Raw genomic sequence first — 19,465 nt, 5'->3', positions numbered from 1 at the left:
GATGATATCGTTGACTAAAAATGCCTGAATTGGGGATACTGGTGTTATGCAGCTATAGTACTGCACCCGCCGGGCTGTGTGGGAGATGCGCCCTACGAAAGCGCTTGTAGACGCAAATGGTTCCCAGGCAACGGCCACAGCAATGCTGTTCATTATACCTATCTTGCTATGATCAGCGTAGCCTGGTATCGTGGAAGGTGTTGGAACAGATAGACACTAGAGGCACGAATGGCAGCGAAACGTTGCTCACGTGTACGATATGCCAGTCACGCTTGCCCATAACTTGGTCCACAAGCTCGTTAAGACATGATACGTTTTAGTGAAACGGGTTGTAAGGATGACGGTTCATCTCCTTCTGAACGTTAGACTTGTCCCACATGACTGTGCTGGTAGGTATAATTGCTATAGTCAAATTCTTAAATTTGATGAAGATGTCCAGCCGCGGTAGAACATCCTCTTCTTGCGACGCTTGGAGCTCAACTGGACATGCATGGGCGATGTTGTTGCCGTGCACTTGGATCTGCTCGACAACAAATGAGAGCGCTATATGCTCTTGCCCAGACTTGTTGATTCTAGTTGTACGAACGACTGTATATATCTTACTAAAGATCGCTTGGATTTGCAGGCTTGAGTGCGGGCAAGAACAAACTATGATTCCTTTTTTTACAGCGTACTTCAATTGCTCCAAGTCAAGTCGGCTTGAACAGCAATATTTTTCCACACCCCGAACCTTTATCTGATGATCTATTCCTTCATGAATTCAATCGACCCTTCAACATAGAATTTAACCACGAAGCCGTCATTTGCCTTGTTCTGGTCTTTCCAGAGAACAACCGTTTTCGCATCCACCTCACTTTGCGGATACAAATGCTTCCCGTCGTTAGTCTTCATGAACATTCTACATCTTTTGTACATCTCCCGTATTGCGATCTCTTCGGTACTGCATACACAATCCACAAATGCACTTTTGAGTGCTAAAGAAGTGAGAGAAGTGATGTGGGAGTCCGTTGAACTGGCAGGGTGGTGGGGCGCGAAGTAATGGCAGACGAGCCACGCTGTAGACGGTTCCATAGGTTCGGGGTTCGCTGGCACCGGTGCAGGTGTTGTTGCAGGTATCTCGTTTGTAGCTTTTCGGAAGAATCGCATTGGCGAGTACGAATCGATACTGAGAGGTTTGATATGACCGCTGGGCGTGGCATCCGAAGGTCTTGTATTCCGTTTTTGGCTTGCTGTAGGTTATATCATGTGGCCAACTATGGCAACAACATCAGTATAATGAGGCTGCAACAACCACTCGAGATCCTCATCGATTGCCCAAGTGACGGATGTTGGAACTGATACGAGGGCTCTTTGACGTGAAATGTAAGGAAATTGTATTTGAACGTCTAACCCAACCCTACTGACCACTCCAAAGCACGTTCCTCTGATCCCTCGCATTCACCCAGACAAACTCGGTGCACCTCGGATTGCTCTTCTGCGACCCCAGCGTAACAGCAAACAGATTAATCTCCATCCATGTTGGTCGCATGCCCATCTTCTCTAATCTCTCCCACCAGTTGCGGAACCGCTCAAAGTCTACCTTGTCACCCGGATCCCCGTTGTCGAGATGCAGTTCGATCATGACCTGTCCGATAGGTATGACCTTCTGCCCCTTCGCATCCAGCGAGTCCATGAAGACGTCCAGAGCGTCGTATTCGCTGCCCTCAATGTCGATCTTGAGGATGTCGATGTATGTGTGCTTGTTCTGCTTCATGAGCGTATCGATGGTGTAAAATGGCGGCAGCTTCTCTGTAGCCTCTTTGTCTTCTGCGCCGATACCCGCCTTCTTGAAGAACGTGCGATGGCGATGCGCCTCAGGAATTTGCGGGCCCCAGCCTTCGACGGAGAAGTCGTAGCCCCAGAAGCGTGCACTGGGTACGCGGTCCAGCATCTCGGCTTCGAACGATGATTCGCCGTTGATGCCGAAAGAGTATACGACCAAGCCGCCTTGCTCTTGTTGTGTACTCAGTGCGGCTTCCGGTTCGCGGCTCTCGACAGCTGCTTGAGCGGGAATCTTTGGTACGGACAGGTTCTCGTATAGGTTCATTCCGCACACCCATTTGCCACCATCGCCCATTCTCCCCACGCGCTGGAAATCATGCGGGCACGTCCACGTCGCAGGGAAGAAGTCCCAGATAGTGAATGGGTACTTCAGAAAGTCTGTTGGGAAGAACGGGACCTTCGGGTTGCTTGGGTGTGACGCAGCCATCTTCTCGCGCTGCTCCACACTCTTCTCCCACGACTTCTCGGAGAGAGCCATGCGGTCTTTCAGCCATGATGGTGGGTAAGAGACGGGCTTGGACGGGCTATAGCTCTGTGAAAGAGGAAGGTATGGGAGGAGAGCGGTTTGCTCGTTGTTGAAGATGGCGATGACGAATATGGCGACGATGACGACCGTGATTACGCGGGCTAAACAGACAATTAGTATGGCTCAGTTGAGATCGCGAGGATCGTGCGACCTTACCTGTGAATGACCGAATCATGGTGGTTGTGATTGCGATTCCACGCGATGAGAACGAAAGGAAGTTGAAGAGAGGAGAACGGGCACCTTTACGGAACAATGGACCGGCCGGAAGACGGAGGAAGGCTCAATAAGTGTGCAGTGAAGGGTACGGGCTTGGCAGTAAATTGAATAGATAGTATGATATGGCAAGTTTCATCTTGTTATGAAACATCAACTGTATGCTCAGACGTGATCGACCGCGGGACGTCGCAATGAGACTCGCAACACTTCAAGTGTCATTATGGATAGGTATACATGGGTGCTCTCATATGACTCGCTAATACCCAGTAAACAGGCTTCCTGATAAGGATGATGAAACGAAGACCCAATATAATCCTGCCATCTGTGCTCGCCCCAACGTCCTGCCAAACTTAGCAAGGATTGCGGGGGTGCAGGTGGGGTTTCGGCCTTATGGTTGTTGGAGCGCTTGTTTCATCCGCTTTAGGAGTAGTGGATACTTATGCGGAATGGTGATGTAATTTGACCGTATTTCACTATCGGACTGGGCAAAGCCAAGCTACGGAAATAACTAGGCTTATGGCCAAATGGAGTATATGAAGTATGAAAGTCGCCAGGACTATATAAAATTACAAAGGAAGTACCCTAAGCCAAGGTTCGATATGACACTATCGAAGCGACCATCAAAAGTACGCTGCATGTCGTGAAGACTGTATCGCGATGTGCTTCGCCTAGCGAGCGTTAGTCGCAATATCGATTTCAAACTAGCCTTTTGACGTACCTTCTTTTGTCGTGCTCAACGCAAGCACGACAAACACATTGAGTGGTACGCGGAGCATGCCGTACACGCTGGCTCTCGAGCCATCCTCAATGAGCTTGCCCCGCAGAGACGCCATGACGGGGTAGTAGACACCGCAGCAGAGCTCGAAGATGCAGAAGCACCATAACGTGATGCGCTCATCGCGGAAATGCCCAGGAATGAAGAAACATAGGGAAGCGAGGAACAGTGTGCCCGCGAGGATAGGTTTGGCAGGGAGTGGGTTAATGGATGTCGTGATGTTCTTGTAGAGCATGGACCCAAACATCATCGAGCACATAAGAATGGCGAAGATGAGACCAAAGGGGAGTTCTGCCCGAGGTTAGCTTTGTACATAGGCTCTTGAACAGTTTGCGTACCGTTTGTCGCGCCTGACAACTTGTGCGATAGTTTGAGAGCTGGGAACTTGAAGAAGATAAATAAAAACATAGAACCCTCGAAGAAGCATGAAACTAAGGCAAGCACAAGGACGTTCACATCTACGAAATCCGGTTAGCATATTGTATGTGCTGCAGGCTCATTTACAAGACTAACCTCGTAAGATGACCCTAAGCTTCGAAGCGGTGGAGCGTTCAGGCTCAGCTTCTTCTTGTTGAAGAAGTGTCGCTGCTTCAGACGAGTCACGATGGCTAGCGCCATAGTTGTCTCCCTGATATCCGTTAGTGACTGTTTTCTAGGTGCAGATACAAAGGATTCTTACCCAAAATTTTGTCATGGCCACAAAAGCCACAGACAAGCAGCCCATGGACGCAAGGAAGGGAGCTTTCGCGGTTCCTACTGTGTCGACCAACCAGCCGGCGAGAATTCCTGCGGCGATTGCGACGACGCTGTTGAGTGTGGTCATCGTGCTAAAGATACCACTGAGGGTGGAGCCAGCGTCCTCTAGCATCAAGTGATTGAACTCCGCGACCAGCCAGCTTTCGAATACACTATAGAGCAATGTGCCAGACACGCCGCCAAGGACACGACCCAAGAACAACATGAGAATGTCGTCAGTGAGAAGCGTGAGACATGAGAGCGAGTAGGTTGTGCAATAAGCCAGGCATGCTGTGCGACGGCCGTAACGGTCTGCGAATGATCCTACGAACGAGGCGGATATGGCCGCTGAGACGAACCCAATTAGAAAGAGAAACGCGACTGTTTCCTCTGGGAGTCCCTTCTCATCTGCACAACATCAGTTCGTTCGTTCAAGCCTCGATGCTGAAGATAGACTCGGGCGTACCTTTGTAGATGGGATAGATGTAAGGGCCTTGAAGCCAGTCTGCGCCGTTTACAAGGAGGTATATGGGATAGAAACGCCACTTCAGCTTTCGCACACTCTCTCTATCCGAATCGACCCTGCCTCGATGTTCGACCTTTTCAGGGTTCGCGGCCTCTGAGGGTTCGATTGTACGTGTGTAATACGAGCGAAACAGTACCAGACTGTTCAGCAGTAGAGAACCTGCAAATGTGGCGCGATAGAGATCCATAGTTGAGACGGAGAAACTGTGTAAAAGACAGTTTGGTTGTAGGGGCTTGTTGAAAGATCCCCAGGTCAAAGGTTGAGAGTGGCGAAGAAGCTGGTGTATTCCAACGGTGCTTCCAAGACGAGTGAAACGGGGTGGGCTTAGTATGGACAGGCAGGCCTGCAGTACAGGGTAGCAGTTGATGTACGATATGAGCTAAGAGGGGTCTGGACAAGAATAGTAAAGGCCCCGGTTATGACGACGTCCCAGGCCCCACAACCCGTGCCCTGCGACATGAGAGCATCACAATCAGCGAACCGCCGGGCCCGTCGGACATGCTTGGCCGGTTGCGTGTCCTTTGGCATGGCACTCGTTGAGTATCCGAAATGTGGGGTAACGTGAGGCGTTAAGCGGGGCGCAAGTCGATCCGAATCAAGTTGATGGCTCACATGAAACGGCGCATTCCTGGCCGCACCATGCCCCGGGACTCGGTGGTTGGTGTCGGGGCTCTGCTTCTGGAAAATGTTATCTCAAACTCGCGGCCCATGAGCAGACCAATAGGATGTCATGTCTATACAAGTGAATGAAGCTCCTTAAGTGACCCACACCTACAGGTGGAATTGCAATTGCCGTTCACACCACACCACCACGCAACCAACCGAAATGGCCCGCACCCCCGCACTCGTCGCTTGGCCCAACCTAACTATATAGTACCTGGACTTTGTAGCTCCCGAGATGTGGTCCGCTGGAACGCACAATACAGGACATCATCATGTCTTTCTCGTGTGGGGAGGCCCGGGGCGACGTGCGCGATGGACGTGCGAGATAACTACTGAGACGCGTCCATGAACAAGGTCGGTGGAGCCGTATTGTGATGATGAGGAAGCACGGTAGGAGGACCGCGCGAGCTTGTGCTGAATCTCTTATCAACTGAAACGCAATGCATGCGTATCGCGGTGTAGGTCTCGCCAACGTCGGACTTGGCCTGTATCGCGTTGAAATATGCTGCCGCGAAGATACGCCCCCCAAGCAATGTAGAATTCAGTCCGAGTCCTGAAGAGGAAGCTGATAGTTTCGTGGTGCGCGTCACGTCACGTCGCGCTTTGTGGTTTCGTGATGACGTAGGTCGTGATTACACTCCGATCCAATTTCGACGCGCCTCGCAGACCGCGACAGACCAGCTGCTACTAGCCATCTGAATGTTGATTGTAACACGAGACTGACCCTCTCTTTACTGTAGTGTCTTTCTCACATATTGTCGCCACCCATGCTAGTCGCCAACAAACGCGTGCACACTTGCTTCCACAGGATTAAGGTCGCGCTCTTGTACACCTGGCACGAGCTCATAATTTTCGTTTCCAGGTGTCAGTCTTGGAGAGGGTACATTCTAACTTCTGGCAGGCTTGGTCAGCACCCGTACAAGTATGTGACTCAAGACGCAACAGAGGAATCGAATTTGTCGCGTACAGGTGGATCTCTTGCCTTCTCTAGCCCTTGATATGATCCATCAGCCAGGATCGCTCATGCATACAGAAACGTTAGCCACGATCCTTCCTTCCGAGCGCGAAGGAGGACAGATACATGTTACACATGAAGAGAACCCGCTAAGCTTGGTGACAGCGCTCAATTCAGGAATGAAGACCAGACACTTCTAATTGATTGTGGCATGACTCTCAATAAGGAGACCATACTGGCTGGTGCTTGATTGCTACTTGTCTACCAACTTGCGATGACAATCAAGAGAGACCAGGGTCATTCAGCAATCCTTGCATGTAAAGCGACCTATCGCTTATGAGATGCAGAAGTCGAAACGCTCCCCCGATTTGGACCACATACAGACAACGACATGGTCTTGTATGGACAGTGACTGCTTGAGATCCTTTCCATCTCTCCTTACGACCTCAATCCAATACCACCAAAGAAACTCCGCTCCAGCTCGGTAATCTTCTCCAGACACTTACGACACGCCAATGCCTCACACCCAGGACACCTGCTCGCTCCTGTTGATGGAACCATACAGAACACACAAAAGTCTTGACCTCCAACCTGCGTCTTCCAATGTACACTCTTATACAAGCAACGCTGAGTAGTAGCGGGGTGAGTCATCTTTACCTCCAGGCCATGAGCTCGGGGAGTAGAGTCATAGGATGGCCTGTGAATCTGTCAGTACTGCTCGAGTCTTTTCTCTCTCATGTTCCACAACTATTCGATGCTCAAGAAATTTCGCCGCGGTGACCTGTCTACACTCACGCTGCGTTCCTCTCCGGATGCCTTTGTCGATGCTCACTATCTCGCGCCTGCCACTCTTGGTACGTCTTCCCAAACTGGAACTGTATATCGGTCTCCCAAATCCGCTTCATAGGTGGCGTTGGCGGGGGCGACCATTCCCTTGGTTGAGCTTCGTCCTTGTCCGGAGCGGCTGCCGTACGCCTTGACTGTTCCTGAAAATTGTTGTGCATCTTTACCCGCCAATAGGTTTGGTCGTATTTCTTGCGAAAAGAGTCGTCTGAGAGCTTCTCATATGCCTCACGAGCAAGGCGGAAAGCGGAGGCGTCCTCAAGGCCAGATTTATCGGGGTGGTGCTCCTTTGCAAGTTTGTAGAAGGCGAGTTTGATCGCTGGAAGATTCGCGCTTTGTGTAACCCCGAGGTCGGCGTAGTAGTCGCGCGGGATTTTGTCATTCATGATGGGGGTTGTTAGTGGAGCGGTAAGTGAGAATTATGAATGATGAACGAGGTCGGACCTGGTGATGGCGCGTGACCTATAAAGGGAAAGAGGGTTGTTTGCAGACAGCAGAATGACTAGATCATAGCCTGTCGCCTAATAGGCGGTAGTCAGGTGTACACCAGCGGTCAAAAGTCGTGAGTGAAAGCGAAAATGAAGACGCGGAACACTTCTAGCACGAAAATTGACCACGCACTCGTTGATGCGCTGTCTTGATAGAAGCTCCTCTGCTTGCCCAGCCTGTATTTGAGGTGTACAAGCATCAAATGTCGGTATTAAGATCTGTCAAATAAACCAAACGCATAGCATCTATTAGCCTTCACTACACCATAGTGAAAGCTTGGCGTACTGACCCTGCATGCATATTTACATTGTGAGCAGCAATTGCACTTTATTCCAATGCAGGGTATGTACCAGATACCCAAGAAACACAGTTGTGCAAATAGTGTGAGTAGGCACATGATCTTGAATTTGTGTAGCCTCTGCAAGAGCGAAGCTGCGTAAGAGAGGCTGTGCAAGATGGTAACTCTTTGTTGTAGAGCAGACTTCCTGATCTACTTTGAATTACAATACTACACTGCAAGAAGGTTTCTCTATGCATCTCTAAAGATAGAATCTTGATCACACAAGTACCAGCATGGACTCTGGCCGTCGTCTGCCGAAATACCTATAAGGAACTCGGTCTTCCTCATCAACAGCTATGCCAATACCTAGACGCTCATAATGACCTTGATAAGGGGTTTCTTGGACCACAATGATGTAGTACCCATATCCAACTCTACCTGTTGAACTATTCCGAACCTTTTCTGTGTTCATGACTACACAAACCAGTTCATGCAGTGGTCTTGCTGGGTTGTCAGGAACAAACCAACCACATATGGTAGCATCGGCAGAAGCGCATGTCTGAATTTCGAGGTCGACACGGTTGAATACCTGCAGCTGTTCGTCGAGTGGGACCCGGAATGGAGAAAATTTCCACCACGCGTCAGTCTTCCATTCAGAAGCGGACCGAGGATTGACTTGTCGTTTTTGTGCGACAACCCCGTTCCAGAAATGAGCATATATCTCAACCTGCTCATTCTGACCTTTCGCAACTGCTGAGAATGTGCGTTGGGATACCCACGGTCTTCCAGTGTCATATTCAGCAACAAAAGATCCCATGACAATTGGGCCCGACCAACCCGCCCAACTCCAGGACGGAGCTAACATTGTTAGCAAAATTGCAACACAGATATACCAAGTACGTACCACCGGAAGAATGTTGCCTTTGAAGTGCGCAGTATTTGTCATCGCGTTTGGCAGCAGACCAGTATAAGCCTCGTGCGATATCCTCGAGCCACACACCAGCACAAAAGGTTTGTCCACTCATAATTGCGATTTCGCGCGCAAATCCGACGACTGCAGGAAGCTTGTCCGTCTCTCGCTGCAGTTCGCAGACGTTGTATATTCCAACTATGCGTTCCCAAGAGCGTTGCATTGCAGCTTGCGCTGGTATACCCATGTCCATACCTGCCATATTTTCAAGCTTGTGATTAAGAAGGCTTAATGTGGAATGAACCGTATCCAGCACATAGCTTTTCTGTGCTAGCCGTTTGAACAACATCGAATCTTTCGTGATGCGGAGAAACGTCGCTGTCTTTGACAACAATCGTGTGTCTGATGGTATAGGCATAGAGTTTGATTCCGCGTGCAACGACTCTTGACATTCCCAATACAGCTGCGTTCTGCCAAAATGTAAGATACGACGCGACAAGATTCTTTCTTGGACAACCCAAGCCCGCGTATTCCATCGAGACTGGCCAATCTCGCTATCGGAATCCAGGTGATCCCAGAGACGGTTAGGTATCGCTTCAATGTACATATCCCCCAAAAGCTGGCCGGCTACGTTGCATGGTATGCGCACAGAGGCCGTGGGATGTCGGTTGGCTGCTTCTCTACCCAGAAACAAGCCCTCGTTGCAATGCCTGGCGGATGTAGCCGCAATTGTGACTGTCGCGTTCTGATAGATCATGCCCATCATTTGAGACTCTTTTCGCCAGTCATCATCATCATCCTGGATTATACACAAGCTATCGACCCAGAGATATTCTAGATTCAATATCCGAGTTACTTCTATCGCTTGTCGAATAGTTAGTGGGAGATCTGCTGCGACAATACTTTCTGAGAACCGAGCGACATTGTTTTTCATCGTCTTTATTGGTCGTACCTCGGTTTCCAAACCCCAGCAATAGCTCAGTGCAGCATAGCTAGCCCGACGACTATGTGATGGAAGAAGGGAAAGCCGTGGTAAGATTTGCGTACCCAGATAGAGTACGTGAGAAGGTAAGGGGTGACATATCCATCCTGTCAATCCGGATACCTGATATAGTTCTTTTGCATATACGATGACTTCGTAGACACTGTAGCAGCCACGTACGCATGAGGTTTGCATTGGGAGCCGAGTTTGGAGGGAGGGTTGGCCGACCTTCGATGATACCACGAGTGGTTGGCTGACTTCCTTCGCGTGGTCAGCCAGCACACAACGCTGCGATGAGAGTGGTACCTTTAAGAGCAAACAATCGAAACAGAGCACTTTCAGACCAGGTTGAACCGCCATAGGCGTCGCAGACAACGAAATTTGCTGTGGAAGTAGGACCTGATCTAAGAGTCCCCATTGCAACATCCAACCCACTATGTTCGCCTTGCAAAGGAGTAGGCTGAACCGCGATACGAAGTCTGAGGCTGCATTCTTCTGATAAGTTTATATCTCCAATGAGAATTGAATCTGAAATGAATTTGCAAAGCCGGCAATGTTTCGATCGTTTCCTCAGTTCACGCATTTCTCCGATCTGGAACCCTGCTTGTAACGACTCAAGAGTGAGCTCACTACAACTTTTGCATAGAGGCAACTCCGTTGTGTGGTGTTGGTGTTCCGTCTCCATTTCTTTCTTGGAGTTCTTTAATCTCTATCATTTCGGGACCGAGTTGGAGAGAACATGAATCGTAGTGCGTGGCAGTATTCACACCCATCCAGAAGTAACGTTCGAATACCAGTAGTTGAAGCATACAATAGATTGCGATCTCCAGAGTTTTGTGACGTCGATGCTAAGGCCACAAAGAAAGGAGTGGAGAAAACACCTCGATCGCACTCAAGTGACTAGAGATGGAACGGCGGTTTTCTAAATTTAGCCTCTCGCTGACTTGCGGGACCTCGTTTCGCTTGTCGACACTGTTGGTTGGAGGGTCAGTTGTGGCGTAAGTAGACACTACCCCACTCACCTCTTGGTAGTACTTGGCGAGCGGGCATGTTCGGGTTTGGCCAGGGGGATCAAATGGATAGCCATAGCGTCATGATGTTCGAATGAGCAAGTGTCTTATCTAAGTATTTGCGTACGATTGATATGAGTGACGATTTCCTTGGCTAGGTTTCAACCTTCACTAGCAACTGCGTTGTCTGTATTCTATTCTCTGCCTCAGCTAGCATGAGTATAAACCTGCTCTGATTGCTAGTGCGCTTCTTGAGCTTTGTTAATAGTTGCAATAGCTCCTCTAACTGAAGAACTACCAGACAATGTAGCAACTGTAAGCGCTCACGATTGCTTGTGATGCGGTATGTTGAGAACCACACGCCTCCATCTCCAACCATCTCATTGTCTACACGTACATCAAGATCGTTGGTACTTCTCTCCCTTTCGTTCTCATTCTCATCTTTGCTCCACTTGCTTGTATGACTAACCTGTTTCTCCAACAATGAGGTTGAAAGTTGTGGCTGGTTTCCTTGCTGTTGTTGCGTGCCACAGCGCAGTCTGACGTAGCACAGGACAGTGCGCTCGCATATAACACTCATGTACTGACCAGCCATAGCCAAAAGCATGTTGTATTCATCTATATCGGCGCATCGTTCGCAGAATAAGATTTGGGTGTACTGTTCCAGTGTGCTGCGAAAGTAGCGTAGTAATGCGTCCATGGCTACGCGATCGTTGCTGGTGCTTTCGTAGCAGAAAGTCTTGAAAAGTTGTGCCGTAAGCTGTCGACAGCGACAGGGACTGTTCATACTACTTGAGGATGTTGGACTTCCCGGGGACACCGTTTCACATGTATTGAGTGTAGGGCGAAACACGGGCTTGGGAGCGTGTTGAGATATGTTCCGTGTATCTGGAAATTCAGAAGAGACAGAGTTAATGTCGTTCAAATACTCAAACTGACGTTGCGTATTGTTCTCGTCAATATTTCTATTGCTCGGTGTTGGCGACGACCTCAGTATGGACGGTGTGTCCAACCTCAACTGTGGAGACAGATTGTAGGGAGGTGGCATCAGTGTTTTTGCTGGATCTTCGGGACACAGGATGCTGTTGTCCAAAGAACTCAAGTCTATACTTTCAAACCCTTGAACGAACTAGTAAGCATTTGTATGAGACAAGATCTGGTCTGTAAGGGCATTACAAACCAATATGTCCGCAGGCATCTCCGAACAAAGAATTCCACACTGTATCGCTCATGCTATCCATGGGACCAAGGGGGTCTTCCAGTTGGTCTGTCAACATTGGATGTGGAGGCCCATCCATGTCTATCCACTCATCCCATCCTTCTCTTGTGCTCTTGCTTGAGTTGCCTTCGTGGTACGAAGATAGGTAATCATTCTGCTGCATCTTTCCGATGTCGATATGGTCCTCTGTCTGTTTTTCTCTTTCCTCAAGATCCTGTTCCTGCTCGTTCTTTGTTCCGTTATCTCTCAATGCAGGACTGCAGCTGGTTGAGTCGTCGACCGCCCCAGAAGTGTCGAATACAAGGCTAGCCGTCCGCTTCTTTCGACGGGTAGGGCGATCCGGATACCAGCATTCAACCCCGATGGAGGCGCATCTATCACAACCTGAGGCCTGGCCGCTGCACCTAATCTAAGAAAAGAATCAGTTAGCGCGGACTAATTCATTCCCCCATATTGTCAATATCATCCTCTAAACACCAACCTTGCGAGCTCGGCAGAGCTGACAAGAAGCATGTGGCTTGTCACGACGGCTTCGACTAAGTGCAGAAGCGGTATCGGTGTTCCGGACAAAGGTCAAGGACTCCTTGCGCTGGTTATCTGAAATCAAAGTGCCAAACATCTAGAGCGATGGTGAACAAAAAACAATATACACCGACAATTTTGATAGTGAACATATATTGTACAATGCGAAAGAACACTTTATATAGTCGTCACAGTAGTGTCTGCCTTCTCATCATGACACCGTACGACATTGCCGTCAGAACGTGGCTTGTGTACACACCGAGCATCCCACAGATCGCCAAGATCGCTTTAATCAGGCAGTCAAGTGGCGTCTCTTCAACGGAGCACAAGAAGTGTACGAGAAAGTATTGATGTCGGGGTTGATTGGGCGACGTAAGGAGGCCTAACGTCGACTGTTTGTCTCAAGAGGGCCAGGATGGCTGAGAATTTTCTAGACACAAAAGGTGGCGTTTTGTTTCTGCAACTATGTGGGTAGCCTTCGTTTATATTTCCTCCATCAGAAGCGCTACCACAAACGACTCGTACTCGGAGATGTTAGTACGTATCTCAGTCGGGATCTCATTGCATTGTATGGACATGGGTTCCTTGGAAAACAAACACTTCGAGGAGCTAGACCTGTCTGAATAACACATCACATGTTCCACCATAACCAATATAAACCTTGAAATCATCTTGTGTATTTAATCATAGACGGTGCCTTCATCAAAGAGCAAGACGTTGAAGCCGTGGAGTAAGAATCTTACTGCAAAACCACGGAGCCTAGGCGACCCGTAAGCCTGATTTCCCCGATGCAGGATGGAAAGGCTGTACCGTAATATCGGACAAGAGTATTCACGTAGTATACAGTGGAGACAGTAGCGTAGTGGCTTACATGGTAAGTTACACAAACCAGCACAGGCGTTTAAGCCAATTATATTTGGCACGGTATTCTTTCCGGTGCCACAACGGCAATCTCGCGAGATAAGCACTGGTCTCGGTCCGACGGAATATCTCATGTCATCAATGGGGCTCTCGTAAGTGAAAGAGGTAGGATGGTTGTTTATCAATTCTTACCCAGGTTATGTATTAGCCGCCTTCCATGTACTCTATATGTTTCACTCATACTTGAGCATTAGAGATATCTTACTTTTTTGTATCTTAAACTATGGGCAGTTCTGCCAAGAATTTGCCATCACCGAGTAGAGAGTTTACGCAGGGAATTGCATGTACCAAAACTTTACTGCTAATATTTCAGGGTAAGACCCTGGTGATATCATGGTCATGTACATTTTGTTTGCCTGATAAGAAGCCAAAACCTTGGCATCATATATCTAAAGCCGACTACGGAGCATGGCTCTGGCGTAAAGCTGAGAGTCGAAAGCGAGACTGGTGTCCAAACACGCACCATTGCTACAACTATACTTCTGCACGGTTTAAGGAAAAGCAGATGTACCTAGTAGAAGTCACCAGAGCCTATGCTCTGTTTCGTGTTTCTGGATTTGTGGTGTTCTGATACTTTGGCACCCCACCATCACACTCTTCTAAGCATTCCAGCCCTACGTGAGAGCTCTAGCGTCATGATCGACCAACCTACCCGCATGGTCTGCTGAGCTGCATTTCTTTCATTCGTATCATCAGCCTGGCCGGGTTTCCGTTGTAGGAAACAGGCGCAGCTGTTGGGAAATTGTTGTGGCGTTCATATACTCTCGAGGCGTCCGGCCCGGTCCACACCACATCTCAGGGCGCTTAGCAACTACCTGACAGCATCATCTGCGATTAAGGCCAACCCTCAGTCTTGCTGTCTTCAAGCCTAGAAGCAAGGGATATTGACGATGCCATTGAGTTTTGGGAAGATGTCCTCCGTCATGTGATAGGCGACCAACTGCGAGTCACGAGTATTTCAATAAGTGAAATTAGCTATGTGATGCACTTTGGATAAATCAGACGGAATTCCATGAGAGACCAGACAGTAACTACACTACTAATACTACTTTACATACTTTTGATCGATATTTCCAGAAGCTTCGCACACGATTCCACGATTACGTGTGGAAATTATTTAGCTAAGCACGTCTCACCCCGCCCCTTTCCACCCCCACACCCAGCCCTACTCTCACTCCCGCCAACCTCCTAACCAGCCCCCTGCAACTTCACCAATACCGTTCCACATGTAAGAGTTTTTCCACCGGAATATGTGCTTAAACCCATTCACCACCCTCGCAGAACACGAATTTGCCACCAGACGCGGGTGCACAGACGTCGGATGTTACTAGCGCGTTTGGCTGTACTGAACACGCGATATGCACATATGACACCTTGTTCAAAACGGCCAATAGCACGGCGAAAAGACATGAGCGTGCTAACGGAGGCCTAAGCTCTTTTGCTAGTCCTGGGCCTTTTTTTGGGCAGCCTTGGGCCAGGTCTTGGAGGCGATGCATGAGCAAGACCCAGCAACGATATCGGAACACAATCGATTGTGTATTGCAAAACACTATACATACAACACTTGACTGGGCTCTAAATAACCCAACTGAAAGGACGACAAGACTCATACACAGAGCACAACCCAGCCGAAAATACGTACTTCAAACCTCTACACCAACTAATATGTGCGTCCGTTCGAGCTGGCTTTCTTGACTCCAAAGCGCTTGGACAGGACTACCCAAGCCGCGACATAAGTCAGGGTACGGAAGGCAGTGGCGTCTGCTTTGTCACCAAAGGCAATTTCCAACGAATGTTCGATAACAGCATAATCGACAAAACCCAGCTGGTCAACAGCATCTCGCGTTAGGAGTTGCACAAAAGTACAGTGCAACGGACCGCCATGTGGCCATTTGGTCGGGGCAAGGAAGGGGTGTTTCTTGCGGCGATACAACTCGTCGGTGATGTACGGGCGCACGGCTTCGCGTAAGATCCATTTCGCTGTCAACGATTGCAGAGCCTTGCCGGAGGCTTTCCAGACAGGTCCGTGATTACTGCTCTCCTCCTGCGACTGGTCGTTGTTGATAGGCGTGTAGGCAAGCTTGACGCTGGGTGGCAGATTATTTACGTAGTCGGCCAAGTGGTGGTCGAGAAACGGCGTACGAGCCTCAACGCTGTGGGCCATCTCGGTGCGGTCGCCTAGACACGAGAGCAGCACGTTGGCTAGCGAGTTCTTGTTCCACATGTACTCGGCCGTGTGCAATGGATGCCAACGTGTGGCCATCTTGTCACGCACATCTGGAGCATATGAAGAGCGCAAAGTGGCCAGATAGTCGACATTGGCATGGCTGGCACGCACCCAAGGCGCGAAGAGGGTGGCCCGCGGGTGCCAGGCCAGCAGAGAGTCGGCGAAACTCTCACCACTACCGTCAGCGCCGATGGATTTCCAGATGGCGCGCATCTCGTTGTCAGCAGCGCGCTGCATGCCCTCGCGTAAAGCGGGATTAGCAGCAAGAGGTGATGATGGCAATGCTAGATCAGGCTCACGCAGGAACTCTGCCGGGAAATAGGGGTAGCCAGCAAAATGCTCGTCAGCACCCTCGCCCGTAAGCACCACCTTGACGCCATTTGCGCGCGGCAGCGTCGAGAGAGCAAACTTGGCGACGCAGTTGAGATCGAAGTGGTGGTGTTCGCAGTGATAGGCCGTATCCGCGAAGTCGTGGGCTAACGATGCCTCGTTCACATCCTGCTTCAGCACCTCAACGCCCAGCCACTCGGCAGTGCGCTCGGCGATGCTCGACTCGTCGTAGCCCGAGTCGTCGGGGAAGCGCACACTAAAGCACGACACGCGCGTCGCTGCTTGACTACCTAGCTTGACGTGTTCTTCACGTGCTAGCTGTGTTGCGATGCCCGCAATGGCGGATGAGTCGATTCCTCCAGATAGGTACACACCGATGGGTACATCAGCGCGCAGCCGCAGTCTCACAGCTTCGACGAGTCGCTCGCGAACGCCTTGCACCATTTCATCGATGGTGCGAGTCTCGATCTTGGTCTTGTCCTCATACTCGGCATCCCAATAGCAATGCATCTCTACGCCGCGCTCGTCGGTAATCTCCATATAATGGCCGGGCAGCACCTTGTACACACCCTTGAACAGCGTGCGCGCATCAAACATCCATCCAGCGTCCACAATTGCACCAACGTCCCACTCAGGCTCCCATCCGAGCGGCAGGAACGCCTTCGCCTCAGCCGCCAGTACGATATGGCTGTTCAGCTTGGTCCACATGAGTGGTTTGATACCGAATCGGTCGCGGGCGACTACCACGTGATTCGAACCTTCGCGGTTGTCCAACAGGACAAAGGCGAATTCGCCGCGGAGATGTTCCAAAAAGGCAGGCGCTCCGTGGATCTTGTACAGCGCAATGACGAGTTCACTGTCGCTCGTACTACTGAAAACATAGCCATGTTTAGCAGTGCACTCGTTGCGAAGCTTATCGTGGTCGTATATTTCGCCATTGACGACAGCATGTATCTCTCCACAGTCGCTGTGCAATGGTTGGCGGCCGCTAGGGGTGAGGTCGTTGATAGATAGTCGACAGTGAGCGAGACCCACGCGGGCGTCGGGGCTGATCCATATGTCCGATTCATCCGGTCCGCGGTGATTGAGGAGATCAATGGACGATTGGAGCTGGGTACGCAGCGTTTCGGGTGAGATATGGCCGTTGCTCTCTCCATCGTTCTTTCCGTTACTCTTGCCATTGCTGTGGCCATTGCTGTAACTCTCGCGCAGCGCAACACATGCCGTAAATCCGCACATGATTGACAAAAAGGGGTGTAAGACAATCGAAAGTATCAGATGTTGAGGCAGACCTGTAAATTTTTTACCTATACATTATAGAGGGATCACACACACACCTATATGGTCTCGAACCGACTCTAGCTGTTTGAAACATCCACCGTAACCTCTAACCTCTCTATTGTCTGAATCGTCGAGCCAGATCCAGATGGTCCAGCGCCATCTGCCAACAGAGGGATCTCGGCCTTGGACCGATTGGGAAACCCGCTAAGCGCATGCCGATGCACGCATCTCTTGTCGCCGCTCACTACGCTCGGGTGACGTGGATTCTATGTTGTCGTGTGGCCAAGACAATTGTCGTGCTGCGTTGATGTGTGCAAGGCACACACACTGAAGTAATGAGACTGACGGGCATTTGTGCAGGCAGAAATATGGTCTTGAGATAGTTGAGGTTTGGATGATTCAAAAAATCTATCTACAACACGTTGGACAGCCGCGGCCAACTTGTTCGCTTAATCGGACTAACATAAAAGTTCAACGGCCGAGTGACCAAGAACTCAGGGTCGTAAACTACTGGCTCTGGAGAAGCGTCCACAAGATGATAGTGATACACGATTTCCAGCAGCACTACCTTGACCTGCATCAGCGCGAGGTTGAAACCAATGCAGCCTCTACCACCAGCCGCAAATGGCGTATAGATACCCTTTCGCTTCACCTTGGCTGCAAGTTCACCCCCCGTCCAGCGATCTGGGTTGAACAGCGCGGGATTATCCCAGTGAGCTGGGTTCTTATGCAGACTCGGGAAGCATGTGATGACGACAGAACCCTCAGGAATGAGGTAACCCCCAGGCAGTACCACGTCTTTCTTCGCGTTCCTGGCCGTCTGGAAGCTGGGACTGTGCATGCGTTGCGTCTCCTTGACAAAACAGTCGAGAAACTTCATGTCAAACATTTGATCCCACGACCATGTTCGCTTCCCATCAGCCCCATGGTCTATCATCTCTTGCAAGAGTCGTTCCTGGTTGCCCGGATACTTGGTGAGCGCGTACAACGACCAGGAAAGCAGCGACGATGTCGTTGTGAAGCCCGCACCAAGCATTACCACTACGTTTGCCAGCAGCTCTTCACGTGGAAGCCCTTCCCCTCGATCATCGCGCACTCGGCAAAGATAATCGGCTACGCACGACGCGCGTAACGGCGAGGAGGAGTCAGCGAGTGGCAATGTTCCACCTCCCGGCGTCACACTGGCATCCATGGCCTGCTCAACCGTACTGAACAGATCCTTGCTAACGCGGCGCAGTCGTGCCGGTTCACCAAATGGAAGTTTGCCAAACCATTGCGGCCGCCGTGATGACTTCTTCATCAGTGATAGATACTGGCCAAATAGACGAATGGCCAACGTGGGTGGCGTGTCCAAAGTCTGGAAATGTTGCACATCCTGCCCCAAGACTACGCGCCAAATGAGCTGCCCTGCTAACTTGAACATGTAGTGGTATACATTGAAAGCAAGACCGCCTTGCCCAAGCTCGTCTAGTACCGGGAAGATTGAGCGAGCGGCATCTTGAATCGCAGGCCCGTGATGTGCTACGGCTGCTGGGGAGAGCGCAGGCGGTACGAATTTGTGGCCGACAGCAAATGAAGGTGAGGCAGTGTCGCAAGTGAAGAGAGCAGTCTGCACACTCATGTAGAACAGCGGGTGCGACGGATCTGATGTCGTCTTCGTGAAGAACTCACCCTCGCGGAGAATATGCCGTGATATTTCCGGGTCATTAGTGTGGTATGTGACGGTACCCATGTTGGTAGTTTTGATCATGGGCCCGTATCTTGCGAACAGACGGTCGTAGTTGCCTAAGGCGTCAGGATAGATCTCGTAGTGGTTTCCAACAAACGGGAGAGGCTTTGGTCCTGGGGGTGGCATAATTGAAGCTCCATCAACGGCGCGTAGCTCGATAGGGCTGCTCGAGCATTTGATGGCTTTGAGCGTCGAGAGGTTTCCATCTGCGTTGTGATACAGGATTTCTGTGTCACTGAATTAAGCATGTCACATAAAATTCCAGAGAAGTCGTGACTTACTCTCTGGACTGGCAAAGGAGAAGAGCAATCCTAAACTGGCATTGAGATGCTGCAGCGATTCAATAGTAGAGAGATCGACATCCCGATGACGCGCTTCACCACCATTTCCGAGGAAGAATGTTTGATACATGATACAGGGCTAAGGCGCGTGTGGAAACGGACCATCTATGGCCTGGCAAACGTCCAATTGCATATGTAGATTGTAGAAGAAGACCAAACCAAGA

General features: G+C 50.2%; 8 protein-coding genes across 8 annotated transcripts; all 8 read right to left on the bottom strand.

Moving 5' to 3' along the window:
• Positions 1-1,396: 1,396 nt before the first annotated feature.
• Positions 1,397-2,802, bottom strand: P153DRAFT_338774 (uncharacterized protein; the record flags this gene model as incomplete). Its single annotated transcript, XM_033665804.1, has 2 exons — positions 2,504-2,802; positions 1,397-2,448 (listed from the first exon to the last, which is right to left on the bottom strand). Exons 1-2 carry the CDS (start codon positions 2,520-2,522, stop codon positions 1,397-1,399), a joined length of 1,071 nt encoding a protein of 356 aa, XP_033524121.1. The 5' UTR covers positions 2,523-2,802.
• A 343-nt stretch (positions 2,803-3,145) lies between these two features.
• P153DRAFT_289564 (major facilitator superfamily domain-containing protein 5) lies at positions 3,146-4,786 on the bottom strand (the record flags this gene model as incomplete). The annotated part of the gene is made up of 6 exons (XM_033663663.1): positions 3,146-3,231; positions 3,282-3,629; positions 3,677-3,796; positions 3,852-3,966; positions 4,018-4,481; positions 4,540-4,786. 6 exons carry the CDS (start codon positions 4,784-4,786, stop codon positions 3,146-3,148), a joined length of 1,380 nt encoding a protein of 459 aa, XP_033524120.1.
• Positions 4,787-6,655: 1,869 nt separating this feature from the next.
• P153DRAFT_356428 (DnaJ-domain-containing protein) lies at positions 6,656-7,446 on the bottom strand (the record flags this gene model as incomplete). Its single annotated transcript, XM_033666648.1, has 2 exons — positions 6,656-6,914; positions 7,013-7,446. The coding sequence occupies 2 exons, from the start codon at positions 7,444-7,446 to the stop codon at positions 6,656-6,658; spliced, it is 693 nt and encodes a 230-aa protein (XP_033524119.1).
• A 1,345-nt stretch (positions 7,447-8,791) lies between these two features.
• On the bottom strand, positions 8,792-9,757 carry P153DRAFT_259142 (HET-domain-containing protein; the record flags this gene model as incomplete). The annotated part of the gene is made up of 3 exons (XM_033662811.1): positions 8,792-9,026; positions 9,132-9,333; positions 9,424-9,757. Coding segments are annotated over 3 exons (771 nt in total), but the record flags the coding sequence as incomplete, so codon positions are not given.
• Positions 9,758-10,885: 1,128 nt separating this feature from the next.
• On the bottom strand, positions 10,886-12,596 carry P153DRAFT_430850 (uncharacterized protein; the record flags this gene model as incomplete). Its single annotated transcript, XM_033672862.1, has 4 exons — positions 12,432-12,596; positions 11,912-12,359; positions 11,059-11,850; positions 10,886-11,025 (listed from the first exon to the last, which is right to left on the bottom strand). Exons 1-4 carry the CDS (start codon positions 12,567-12,569, stop codon positions 10,886-10,888), a joined length of 1,518 nt encoding a protein of 505 aa, XP_033524117.1. The 5' UTR covers positions 12,570-12,596.
• A 2,021-nt stretch (positions 12,597-14,617) lies between these two features.
• On the bottom strand, positions 14,618-15,113 carry P153DRAFT_222959 (uncharacterized protein). Its single transcript, XM_033662644.1, has one exon. It carries the CDS (start codon positions 15,001-15,003, stop codon positions 14,650-14,652), a length of 354 nt encoding a protein of 117 aa, XP_033524116.1. The 5' UTR covers positions 15,004-15,113; the 3' UTR covers positions 14,618-14,649.
• On the bottom strand, positions 15,054-17,189 carry P153DRAFT_396079 (glutamine-hydrolyzing asparagine synthase; the record flags this gene model as incomplete). Its single annotated transcript, XM_033671452.1, has 1 exon — positions 15,054-17,189. The coding sequence occupies one exon, from the start codon at positions 17,187-17,189 to the stop codon at positions 15,054-15,056; it is 2,136 nt and encodes a 711-aa protein (XP_033524115.1).
• Positions 17,190-17,643: 454 nt separating this feature from the next.
• P153DRAFT_289874 (cytochrome P450) lies at positions 17,644-19,086 on the bottom strand (the record flags this gene model as incomplete). Its single annotated transcript, XM_033663677.1, has 1 exon — positions 17,644-19,086. One exon carries the CDS (start codon positions 19,084-19,086, stop codon positions 17,644-17,646), a length of 1,443 nt encoding a protein of 480 aa, XP_033524114.1.
• Between the last annotated feature and the right edge of the window lie 379 nt (positions 19,087-19,465).

The sequence above is a fragment of the Dothidotthia symphoricarpi genome, assembly GCF_010015815.1.
Source record: "Dothidotthia symphoricarpi CBS 119687 unplaced genomic scaffold P153scaffold_9, whole genome shotgun sequence".
Classification (NCBI taxonomy): Eukaryota; Fungi; Ascomycota; class Dothideomycetes; order Pleosporales; family Dothidotthiaceae; genus Dothidotthia; species Dothidotthia symphoricarpi.
This window is presented reverse-complemented; position numbering and strand designations above follow the sequence as displayed.